The 13,075-nt window shown below is 37.7% G+C and overlaps 1 protein-coding gene across 4 annotated transcripts in view; it reads right to left on the bottom strand.

Annotated features, from left to right (window-relative positions):
- Positions 1 to 13,075, bottom strand: part of Mme (membrane metalloendopeptidase) — a 121,214-nt gene that overhangs the window by 77,325 nt on the left and 30,814 nt on the right. For all 4 annotated transcript variants that reach the window (XM_031373984.1, XM_031373985.1, XM_031373982.1 and 1 more), the window contains 2 exons: positions 9,602 to 9,771; positions 8,883 to 8,918 (listed from right to left, as the gene is read on the bottom strand). In XM_031373984.1, the coding sequence (XP_031229844.1) occupies positions 8,883 to 8,918; positions 9,602 to 9,761 (196 nt within the window). In that variant the 5' untranslated portion in view covers positions 9,762 to 9,771. The remainder of the gene's footprint in view (positions 1 to 8,882; positions 8,919 to 9,601; positions 9,772 to 13,075) is intronic.

Raw genomic sequence — 13,075 nt, 5'->3', positions numbered from 1 at the left:
CAACCCTGAGATTCCACCTCACACCAGTCAGAATGGCTAGGATAAAAAATTCAGGTGACAGCAGATACACATCCTTTCTAACTTAGCCTTACATGCATCCTTGCAGTGCCTCAGTCCTGCCATGTTCCCCATTATACTCTGCTGTGTTAGCCCTCTGTATGTCTTTGACTTTGCTGGTCTTATCAAGCTCTTCCTCACTGAAAAGTATTCCCCAGTCTAGGTAAATATTTACCTTCATATTAATAGGATAATAGGATATACCTTCTTTGAAAAATACAAATGTCTAGGCAATTCCTATGCACACTAATATCTATTGATTAATGTAAGTTGTGTTTCCTCCTAACAGAAAGAACACTAAACTGGAAAGAGTGTTGTGTGTGGCTATATGGGTATATTTTCAAAGCTTCTCAAATTATTCTACTAAGGTGCTGTAGTTGGAAATCATGATGTCTTTATGGCTTTTTGGATTACTTGGCACAGACCAACATCCAAGGAATTTGCTAAAATCACAAGTGCAAATCCAGTAAGGCTTGGGTATGAGCATTTCTGAAAGTTCCCAGCTGATGCTGATGTGCCTTGTACAAACACCATCCTCTGAAAAAAGGATTCAGTCATTGTCTTCCTGCCTCAGCCTTCTGCATTACTTATTTTTAAACTTTAATCAGATGTGAAGGAAGAGCAAGGCTTAAGTCCAGCAAGGATGAGCACAGAGTAGCTAGGTTTCCTAATGAGGATGGGCATTGGGAGGTTCTGTTTGGGTTAATTTTTTTTCCCTTTTCTTTTACAGAAGGTGGACTTCAGTGCTCATTTCTGGTTGAGCTTATTTTAACCTGATAAATGCCTATACTGTCCTCCCCTATGCCAGTAAGGCTATAGTTATCAAAGAAAATATCAAGAAAGGATAAAACATCTTTAACATTAGAGTATCCAAAACCAGTCTCTTTTTTTCTCCGTGGTTTTATGTGTATTTGTTGTTGAGTATGTGTTCCTACTGTCATAACATTTGTTTAAAAATAGTTTTATGTGATTTTCAATGAAAATATTTAAATGTCACATTTGTTATATTCCTGAAAAAAAGATGGTAAATAAAATATACCTGAACTTATACCCATTGTGTATCTCCCCCAGAAGATGAGCAGTATGAAATGAGCTGTCACTTGTCTTTGCTTTTTAGCTGTAAAATGAGGCCTTTTTAATTCCAGTTTTGCAGATAAGGAAAGGGAAATGCAACAAACCTAAAATGACTTAATTAAGATCACCCACCAATAACACAGGATGTGGCCAGAATTTACATACTAGCTCTCTGATGTTAAAAGTTTCTTAGTGGAAAAAGAAGGCAGGAAGCTTTCAGATGAATGAGCTTTAATTATTCATGACACTTATATCTCTTTTAAATGAAGTTTGCGAATGTTTCCTGCACATCTCTCTTGCTAGAATTGATTCTTTTCATCCGATTATTAATTGGTATTATTCCTAAACTATGTATCAATGCATAATCAAAGTGGGTCCCCTAGTTTGATTTATATTGCTTTGATAAAACACCAGGACTTCAACTAACTTGGAGAAGTAAGGGCGTATTTGGCTTACAAGTTACAGTCCATCATGGAGAGAGGAGCTCAAAGCAAAAACCTGGATACCATGAGGGAATGCTGTTTTCAGCCTGGCTTCCCTGCCCTTGCTTAGTTATGTTTCTTAAATGGCCTAGGCCCACCTCCCAGCAGTAGATCGAGCCCTCTCACAGTAAGTAATCAACAATCAAGAAAATACCCACAGACATGTCCACAGGCCAGTCTGATGGAGGAAGTTCCTCAAGTAAGATCATTTCTTCCTACAAATACCTAGTTTTCTATCAAATTTGCAAAAACAGTGACTGGTATTTCAGAGATATATAAAATAAATTTCTATTTGTTTGAGTAGAAAGAAAAGTTGGGGTTAGGAAAAATACTAAAGAATCTAGTTAATACAAAGAAGTCTGTAATTGCAATTTAAAAATAAATCTGGCTGACTTCTATCAGTCAAGCTGAAAATGGGCCTTTTGCATCATACCTTTCTCTAGAGGACAGTCCCTGGTGCCTGTTCCCTGGTGGCTGCTCTATGTGGACCAACCAGTATGCCATGCATCAGAACACTGGCACAGATGGCCACATATCTCTGTAAGTTAAACCTCAGGAGATGGCATCCATGCTTGCAATACCCAATCCTGAAATAATTTGAACTCCTTGGTTGGGTTTCCAGAGACTTCTCATCAATATAATTTTAATACAGTCATTTAATGATGGACATTCCAAGATATGTACCATTAAGTGATTTCAGAAGACATTTTACAGTATATTCACACAAGCTAGGATGTTCCAGAGCAATGTGGTCCTGCAGGATGTACACATGTTTATGTTGTATAGGCCCCTCATTATTGAGTTGAGCACCAATGCTCTGCATATGGCTGGTAAGCAGTAAGAGCCATTCAAAGTAATGTTTTGTAGTTTAAACAGGGTAGTTAATCTTGTGAGTCAATTCTCATACTATGAGAACTACTTCTTACATATGAATTTCTTTCTCCCATTTGGAGAAGGTATTTATTCTGCCTTTCTGGAGAATTCCTTTAGTAGGTGTGATGAAAAAGAGATTTTTAAAAGAGAGAGAATATTAGGGTCCAGATTTCAATCCATCTAAGAATCAAAATAAATATACTAGCACCCCCTCCCTCCTCCTTTGTTAAATGGTCTTAAAGTGACAATTTTCAGTACATAAGTTGGGAAATTTTCTTCTTATTATTCACCTGAGCTGCACAGCAGACAAAAGGGTTGGTAAAGAAAACCAGGCTACCTTTTGTTGTGCAAGACAGAGCAGGACCCTTCCTTCAACAACACATGTCTGTTTCCATGTATCTCACTCCTTCTCAGTGTTTATAAAACTGGGACCCTCATAAAATCATTGACTGTAGTTTACATTCAGCATATTTACAAATACATGATTTTTAAAGTTTTAAAGTTGACATTTGAAGTCTAAAGAAATCTACTAGTTCTCACACTAAATGATGAATTTAACTTATCTACATTTTCATCCCTCAGCCACTCATAAAAAGTTATGGCACATTAGTGTTTTAACTTTTTCACCAATAATAAATATGTGTGTGTGGAGGAGGGGGTGTGAGGATTGGCACCCTTTTTAAAAAAGAATTTAAGCCGGGCGGTGGTGGCGCACGCCTTTAATCCCAGCACTTGGGAGGCAGAGGCAGGTGGATTTCTGAGTTCGAGGCCAGCCTGGTCTACAGAGTGAGTTCCAGGACAGCCAGGGCTATACAGAGAAACCCTGTCTCAAAAAACCAAGAAAAAAAAAAAAAAAGAATTTAAATGATAGATGTTAATTTGGTAATTTTGACTGGAGACATTTTAAGGAAGCATAACTACTAATTGCCTTCAGTATTCTCTCTCTCTCTCTCTTTCTCTCTCTCTCTCTCTCATACACACACACACACACACATATCAAGGAAGTCCTTGCAAGTAAGTTTCTGCATGGTACATTAAAACCAACAAAGGCTTGCTTTGGTGGTCTTTTCTCCAAGACATGTTCTGTGCACTTAAGTGCCTGAGGATTTTTTTCAAAGTCACATAATAAAACAGCCTAATCTGCTCTACAAACTTGGTACAAGGCTTGTAAACCCTAACAGTCAGCTTATAGTCCTTCCTGTCTTTGTGTACTCTCCCATTTCTCTACATGGAGTATTCATTGTTTTAGTGGGCAGATGAAAGAGACTAAGGTCTTTAGGAAACAGAGATGCCCTGTTGCTGCCAGAAGGCCAGTTAGTGCTAAGGTTCTTCATCGGGGGCATTACCACCATCTGGCACTTATAAAAATGGCCACATATTAGAATATTCATTTTGCTTCAGGGTTGTAGGTCAAAGCATACAAAAATGATAATTAAATCAGAATGTGAATTCATTATCTCACCATGATAAATATTTCAAGTGGACAGAGCATCCTCTTTCCTAGTGTTGGTAATTAAAAACTCATCAAAGTTTGCTTGGTAAGCACAGAAGTAAAGTAAAAAAAAAAAAAAAAAAAATCCCAGATTATAGTCTACCTTCCCTCTTGCTCCATCCAAGTCTTCATGCTCTCCAGGCCTTTTGCTCAGGTTTCCCTGGCAATTGTGCAGTGTATAAACTGTACGACAGAACAGTTCTCTCTTCTGAGCTCTATGACTCTTGTGTCTTAACCTGAATTATCTAGATTCAGTAGAATTTAGGATCACTCTGCCAACAGTTGCTTCTTTGGAGCCTCTTGTTTGGATGCACATGGATGTATCCTTCAGAGGTGCATGCACTGAAATTTAATCCCCTTAAACTGAGCTATGGTGTCTAGAAATGAGACCTTTATAAGAAGGGGATTGGGATTTCATCTGGCCAAGAGGATGAAGCCTCTGATGACTTTATAAGGAAAGATGCCAGAGTACACCTACTTGTGCTCCCTTTATCTCCTCAGCTACCTTAGTATTTTGCATGCATGAAGGCATCAACTGAGCCACAAGAACTGCTAACCAGATAAAGTGCTGTACTTTATAAAGTAACTGAGACTCAGATATTTCATTATAGTGATGCAAAATTGACTAGTACAGATACCTGCGTTAGTCTGGATTTATCTGTGTTAAGATGGGGTCTAAGAGATATTTAAACATTTCTCCATCTAGACTCCATCTTCCTTCATCATTTTACAATTTTTAGCCCCATATACTTGCAAAAGGGTAGCATTTATGCCTCTAAACTGTTGCACAAGCATAGAGCATTGAAAGTTTCAAAGACTCTTCTTATATCCTTTGAAACAATATAGAGAAGTAGTTCTAAGTACAGACTCTGGAGCCATGTTGCCTGGGTTGGAGTCCTAGCCCAAGTTAGTCCACCGTAAGAAGGAGCTATAATAGTACACACTTCAGACATATTATATTATGGTTCTAGATGTCAGAAGTCTAGAAAGGATCGGAGGAACTAAATTTCTTCTGCATGCTCCAAGGACACTCACTCTGCTTTCTAGACTCCAGTGGTAATACTGTGGCTGTAACATTGAGGTCTCTGCTTCCTCTGCTTCTATGGTGCCATAGATGCTCTGCTTCTCTTTGTCTTATAAGGACCCTTATGACTACAGTGGGCTATCTTTCCATTTCAAACTCTTTAGCCACACCCACCCACCCCACCTTTTAAAAGGCCCTGTTAGCACATAAAAAGACGTATAAGGTATGTGGAATCAGATAAGAGGGTGATTATTTTACTCACAAAACGAAAAGATTGATGACTTCAGGTTATTTAAAACAGTGCTATCCAACCGAAGTTATTCAGCTGCCTTTAAAGGATATTTGATAATAAACGAACACTTTTGCTTTTTGGTTGTTGCAGTGGGATGGCAGAACTTGCTACTGAGCATCTAGTTGCTAGGAACTGGGAGAGCTGTTTAGCATTTTATAATGCCAGCATCCTCTATGAATAATTACCCATCCCACAATGTCAGCAATGATGAGATCAAGAAGCTTTGATTTAAAACACAAAATTTGGGGAAATCTTTTCAGTTAAGAAGGTTACAGTGCAAAAGATGTCTGTTACTGAACTTAGAATTACATACAGAAATCTACAGAACCACATGTAAACTCTAAGTTTTTCACACTGGTAAGTATCAAATAAACAATAAATGACACATTTTATGCTAAATTTTCCAAACTTGCCTTAACTTGTTATTTGTTGAGTAGTGTTTGTTTTATTGAGGTCTGGCCAACCTCACAAACTCATATATAAGCAAGCAAAAAGGACATATTGTAAACATAACTTTATATGTATTACAAAATCACAGATGCTCAGATCCAAAATATATAAGATCCATAGACTTCGGTAATCAGTTTTTCCCTCAGTGTTGTGTCCTTTCCTGCCCCTTAAGTACACTTGCCAGGAAGCTGCTGCACACTGGGAGAACATTAGAGTCTCCTTTCAGTTACAGTAAGCCTCTTGCCTACTTCTCAAATTCTCAAGAATTTCTGTGCTCAGCTTTGAACTTTCCAAGTCACTTAAAGTGACTGTAGAATTGCTACTAGGACACTCTCCTTTTCTCAACACATTTCTTCCTGTCTTGCGTTTTGCCACCTACTCTGCTCTGCTCACTCTCCTATAATCCTTTCTTCTGTCTAAAATTTTCTCTAGAGATTTCTTTCTTTGAAACAACTTCTAAAACAACTTGTCTTCCCAGCAACAGAAATGTATGGATGTGTGTTTGTGTGTGTGTGTTTGTGTGTGTGTGTGTGTGTCTGTGTGTGTGAGTCTGTCTGTCTATGCATGTATAAGAGCATGAGAGAGCAGAGGGCAAACATGAGCATCTGTGAGGTGAGGGGCATGTGATCTTCACTTTTTTCTCCTGGAAAAAAAACAGTAGCTCTGAATCAGCAAGTGTCCTGACAGCTTGTAGCCTGACAGAGCAAAGTGATAAGGGGCCCAGCTATGCCACAGAGGCTGTTTCTGCTGCACACGTTTCTGCCAAGGCAATGCTCTTGAGACACTTTACGCTTGCCATGATTTCCAGGTTACAGTTTTAAGAATAAAGGTTAAATAAAATTTGGCAGATCAGTACTTGCCAAACATTATTTAAAACCCATATTCTTAAATATCAAGCCACATGTAAGCTTTCAGACACCAAATGTCACTTCCTGAGGTGGTTTCCCCAGAACTCTGCCAGATCCCTGGGGGAAATCCCCTATACAGGTTTATAAACATCAGCCTATGTAGTTAAAGAATCCACCTTCTACAAAAGCAAAACACAAGACAGGAGAGTAATAGAAGAGAACAGAAAACCTATAGGTTAAGAGATTTACAAGTCATGTCAAGTGTCCTAAGGACAGAGGAAGTAACAACTACAGGTCAGGATGTAATTATAAGTTTCTCAAAACAGGAGCATGTGCTAGGACAACTGGCAGAGGGAAGGAGGAGTGGGAGGACCAGAGGAAGGAGCAGTAGGAGGACCAGAGGAAGGAGGAGTGGGAGGACCCAGGGAAGGAGGAGTGGGAGGACCAGAGGAAGGAGGAGTGGGAGGACCCAGGGAAGGAGGAATGGGAGGATCTGAGGAAGGAGGAGTGGGAGAACCAGGGGAAGGAGGAGTGGGAGGACCAGGGGAAGGAGGAAATGAAACTTCAGCAACCTAGCTCATATTAACTTTTGTGCACTGACCCTAGGCATCTCCCAACCAATGTGTCTGTATAGTTATTTCCCTGGGGAATAGAGACATGTTTTTGTTTCTGATTAAAACCACTGGACAGGAAAGTGCATGCTGTTAAGTTGAACAGCAAATAGCTATAATCCTGTCTACAACCAGGTCTTTCTTAGACTCCCTGTGTCACACACCATGAAGGAGGGTGGATGACAATCACAATCGAGACCAAGAGCAAAATATCTATTCAAAAAGCAATACAGATCGCCAAAGGGCACACACTCAGCACATTAGACCACAGCCTAGAACCTCAAGGTAATTTCCTATCATTATATTGCCAAGTTTAAAGAATAACAAAAAGCCAGATAGGAATGTAGCTAACTGCCAAAGGTTAAAGGGCATATCCCAGAGTGTTGTACCCAGATACATCTTTCTTCTCCTTGTAGAAGGGTCAAGAGCTCTTATTTTCTCACAATACAGTAATTGCAGAGATTTAAATAGCTGTTTGTGTTTCTGTTCCTTATCTTTTATTCCTTCTAGTTTAATTCTTATTGTTGTCTTAAATCCAGCCTTTGTTCCTCTTCTTTTTTTCTTTTGGGGACTCCAATAGTCCCAAAGTTTCTACTGTTATCCATAAGCTGGGAGGTTCCAAAGCCAAATTCCCACTTCTCAGGCCCCATTTCTGCCAACCTGCAGTCCATCTTCACCTGAAAGTTATGCCTGGTTTATAACACACACATCATAATTCATCTCCTCACTTTCTGTACTTGTGTGATAGTTGACACTGTACTCCTCAGTCCTTTGGATTCTATAGCATTACATCACTTTCAACTCATTCATATCCCACTGGGTTCCACCACAAACCAAGCTCTGTGGCTCATGCCTGCCTGACTGTGGCATCTCCCTCTTGCTCTCCCCTCACATGATCTCTTCTCAGTCAGCCCAATCACAATCATCCTTCATCTGTTGCTCAGTCACTAAGCTATTTAGGACAATATTTCTCCTTTATCATCCCTAAAGACTACCTGTGAATTTTTAAGGTTTTGTATAATGTGCCTCTCTATTTTTATTGTTTTTCAAGAATATGCTCTTTGTATATGTGTGTGTGCATGTGTGTGTGTGTGTTATGTATTAAATCCAAAGCTGGATGAATGTCAAATACATCAGTACTCTATCACCAAGATACATTCCTATCCCCCATGATTTATTCTTTTTTTCTTTCCTCTGGTTTATATTTTCCTCTTTTATACTTTTGAAATTTTGATTCCTACCTTACTCCCAGGCCCTTCTCACATCTTTACTTCTCGCTCTCTCTCTCTCTCTCTCTCTCTCTCTCTCTCTCTCACACACACACACACACACACACACACACACACACACACACGAACTGCATGTGATTCTTTTCTTAATTCACAGCCTTCTAATGACTTATACTTACTCACAGGCTCACCACTCCAGTGTTCACTCTCCCTCTAACCCCATAGTAAGTGCCACAAAGTCAGATATAACTTATTACCATCGTAGAATAGTGCCACATATCAAAATATTTCAGTTGATTAATCTACTATTAAATACATTTTGCTTTTTTGTTGACATAAGTTTAATAAGTATGCATATAAGCAGGGCAAAAGTAGACCTCTCGATTAACATTTGTGTTTTACATTTATATATTAACTGCAAACTAGTAAATGAAAAAAAAAGTTTCCTACCTGATTTTATGCAGTCTGATGATTTGCAAACACCATCTAGAAAAAAAGAGAGTAGATCTATAAACATTGATTATAACATTTTCCAGGTTATTTTTACCTTTTGTTATTAAAAATCCTGCCAATTAAATAAGTGTAATACTAAACATTATATACTATTTTTAACTAATTAAAAACTAAAAGAAGAATAAAAAGGAAATGATAAATTCAAGGGTGGTTACACAGAAAAAGTATACTGTTGTACCATATTCATCAACTAAACTCTGGAAATATTAAATTAAAATAGCTGAATGCTTCATTCATCACTCTGCATTCATGTTTTCTCATTAAAGAGTCAATCTTTACTAATCCTTATTCTGAAAAACTTCCGAGACACAAATTCAAGTTATTAGACTCCCTTGAAACTGTTTAGAATTTCAGTGACACTACAGAAATTGATTAACAGCTATTACTGAAGCTAAACATAAAGTTGTGTATATTTTAATCACACAAAATTACACAAGTCTCATAAACATGAACATACTGAATGTGCTTTGCAATTAACTTAGTACAAATGTATGGGTAGTTTACTTTATTCTAAGTTTATCATTTTAACATATGGATGCAGATCTTCTAAATGAATCCACGCATCATCTAAGTGTATCAAAGTAAATGGTGAGAGGATATAAACTGCACTGGTTCCCTTTTGCACTGGTTTCTGTGTGGGCATGGGAGACACTCACCATCATAGGTTGCATAGAGAGCAATCATTGTCACAGCTATGATAGTCAGGAGCAAGACCAGCACAGAGAGGCTGATCTCCAGTGGAGTCCATCGCTGTTTCTTCTTTGGCTTTGGAGCATTGATATCAGTTATATCCATCTGACTTTCTGATCTTCCCATCACCTAAAATCTGTAAAATATACGGATAAATATGAAAACATAATAAGTAGATAAAAAAGCATGTGCATGCATTTCAGAAAGAGCATATCTGTCTGTCTGTTTGTCTGTATATATGTATGCATATAGTTACTATGGCTAAATAAAAAGTCAATTTATTTTAAATTAGAAAAAAACAGTTTATTTAAAGTCAAAATATTAAAGATGGAAGCCAAAAATATAAAGAACGTACTTATATATGAATCTGATTGGTCCCAGGCCCAATCAACTTTTTTATTCTTTTGTTTTTAAAAATACATACACAGGTATAAGAAATTTTAAGGAAGAATATACATATGTATCTATGCTGAAGATTCCAGAAAGAGTTGTTTAAATACTCACACTACTCCTGATATTCATGAGCAAATAGTTGTTAAACAATCATTAAGAAAGTTTTAATCTCACTTGTGCGAACTTTAGACTGTTAAAGGTTAACTTCATATCTTGCTCCAATGGTTTCTTTTATAAGTTAAAAAAAATCAATAACTAATACCTTTAAGTTTTAACTAAGCAGGAATATAAAATGCAAATAAAGATAAAAACCATTTTACTTTGAAAACAACTTGTATTTTTTTTTTTTTTTTTTTTTTTTTTTTTTTTTGGTTTTTCAAGACAGGGTTTCTCTGTGTAGCCCTGGCTGTCCTGGATGGAACTCACTCTGTAGACCAGGCTGGCCTCGAACTCAGAAATCTGCCTGCCTCTGCCTCCCAAGTGCTGGGATTAAAGGCGTGCGCCACCACTGCCTGGGAACAACTTGTATTTTTAATGTTCAAAATTACTTCCCCTGCAGATAAAGGTATCTCTGAATGGCTTAGACAGCATTCCGAAGATGGTCAGTGAATGGACAAATGGCTTATATTTCAGGGTAAAAGACAATAACCACATCAGTATTTATTGTGTGATTGAAAGGGAAAACAAACAAACATAATTAAGTAAATCCTCCTTGGTAGGTCAGCGTATCGCTTGCAGAATATATAGTTAGGTTATAATCAATTACAAAGATTAATACTTCTAACTCTAAGTGTGGTTTTGGAGTACTTTCAACATGTTAGGTACAATTTTTAATGTTTTATACATTTGTTCTCCTAATCTGTACAGAGTGGATGTTAATACCTCAGTTCCACACTCTGGAAAGCTGGAAAACAGAGGACTCAATTAGCTTGCTCAAGCTGACACAGCTAATAAATACTACATAAGACATGTTTGGCCACAATCTCAAATGTAACACTGACATGAAAAATAAAAGCTACTTTAGACATCCATACAGAAATTTATGGTGAAAATCTAAGGGTACATTAGACCAAGTATTAGATTCCATGGTTTCTTTAGAGGCCAGATGGTTCTTTAAAAACTGCTGAGCAAAGCTTGCAGCAGCTTCAACCTTTCTATATGACTTCAGCAAAGAACACCCTAAACAACAAGATAGATGGTTCAGGCTCAATACAAATTAACCATAGAATTTGGCTATTAGGTGAAGCAACTGCTCAGAAATGTTCTCAGCAGTAAAGACTTTCCCCGAACAGTGACAAGTCTTCAGGAATGCATTTGTGGAAACTGAGGCACTACACAAAGCAGAAAATGACTATAGATTTGAAGTAACGTTGAGACTCAGCAGAGAAGTTGAGATTTGTCTTCTCTAGTGACTTTTCAATAATAAAACACACAAGGTCATTAAAAAACTGGATACAAAGTCTTAGACAGTTTGTCCTCCTGATTACATGACATTCTAAGCAAGGACTCTCAAATAAAAATACTTTACTAGACAATGAAAACCGTGTCTGTTCAATAAAAGTGGAATGTAATGTACCTGAATGCCTTATTTAATGGTTATGTAACTCATGTTAGCTTAGCCTCATAGCTCCCGGGGTGATGATATAGAATTGCATTGATCGTACCGCTATTTTAATTGTAGTGGTGGCTGAGCAAAGAGAAAACAGGAACAAATTTAATACTTTCTCCCTTAACAGAGAAGTAAGCACAAAAGATCAGATTTCCTGACCCCCTAGATTTGAGTATTAACACATCTGCTTGAGGATTTACCCGCTGCCTTTAAGAGTGTAAGTAAAGTGCTGCCTCTTAATCTGTGTGTTTTGTCTTTTTGCTGTGGTAGTCGTTTATTTTTCTTTTTGTCCTTTCTAATTTTTTTCTAATTTTTGTTTTTGTCCTTTCAGTTAGAGCTAGTGAGTCTGTAAAAGTCAAGCTTGGTGCAGGGGCGGCCGATCGGTTTAAGTCAAAGTGCTCTCTGGCGCCACCAAGCTTCTTGGTGAGGGAAAGCTGGTAGGCGGGCATTTCTCAGTTCTGGGTTACTGCTTCCTGACTCTCTTTATCCTTGAGCAGGGTGACAAAGTAGCTGGATTCTTAACAGTTAGATACCTAGATCTGTAGGAATAGCTACAGGGAAACAAATAGAGTAATGTAAACAACCTATTTAGTCCTTTTACCTGCATCAAAGGAGATCATCTTTGAATCAAAATTTTGTTCATCAAACCATTCATGTAAAGATTTTGCTATTCTTTAGAAGTCCTTTTTTTTTGTCTTTTTGATATTGGTCAAAAGCAGAAATGTTGCAATAGTAACCTCCTTATTATCTGTGTCCTTCATTTCGACTTAATTCTAGTTGATGCATTATCTTTTAACAAGAAAATCTAAGCCAGAATACCTCAAGATTTAACACATCACAAATCTTCAGTTACCTCAAGATCCAATGTAACCACACCCAAACACCTTTAAAAGATCGGTGATGCGGAGACGGACACAGTCCAAATTCAATGCTTGCAGTAGGATAAGCAAACACATACCTAGGTTCTTAAACTATTTTATCTGAACTAGAAATTTGTTAAAGCTCTTAAACTAAAAAAAAAACAAAAAACAAAAACAAAAACAAATGCTAACGCAGACAATAAGAGAACAGAGAATCTGGAGTTCAGACTCAACAGAAACTCCACAAACTTCAACTTGGCAACATCAGCAAAAGAACACAATGCTATTTTTGCTGGGGTATAAGATACATTTCAAAGCATCAGCATCAGCAAACGTCAAATTATGAAACCTGTAAGATAACTGATCGGTTAAAAAGAAAGGTGGAGCAAAGCAATTTTCATAGTCAGGATACATTAAGATACACTGCGACAACACATGTCTGAAAGTCCCTGTGGTGGTGCTTTGGCGTTACAGTTTGCATTAATGGACACTGAGGCAGAGTAGGAAGAAGTCAATTTCGTATTTAGATTGTGTCTGTGGAAGCTGAAGAAGTAGTATTCAGAAGACAGTTTGACCCC

The sequence above is a fragment of the Mastomys coucha genome, unplaced genomic scaffold (genome assembly GCF_008632895.1).
Source record: "Mastomys coucha isolate ucsf_1 unplaced genomic scaffold, UCSF_Mcou_1 pScaffold16, whole genome shotgun sequence".
NCBI lineage: Eukaryota > Metazoa > Chordata > Mammalia > Rodentia > Muridae > Mastomys > Mastomys coucha.
This window is presented reverse-complemented; position numbering and strand designations above follow the sequence as displayed.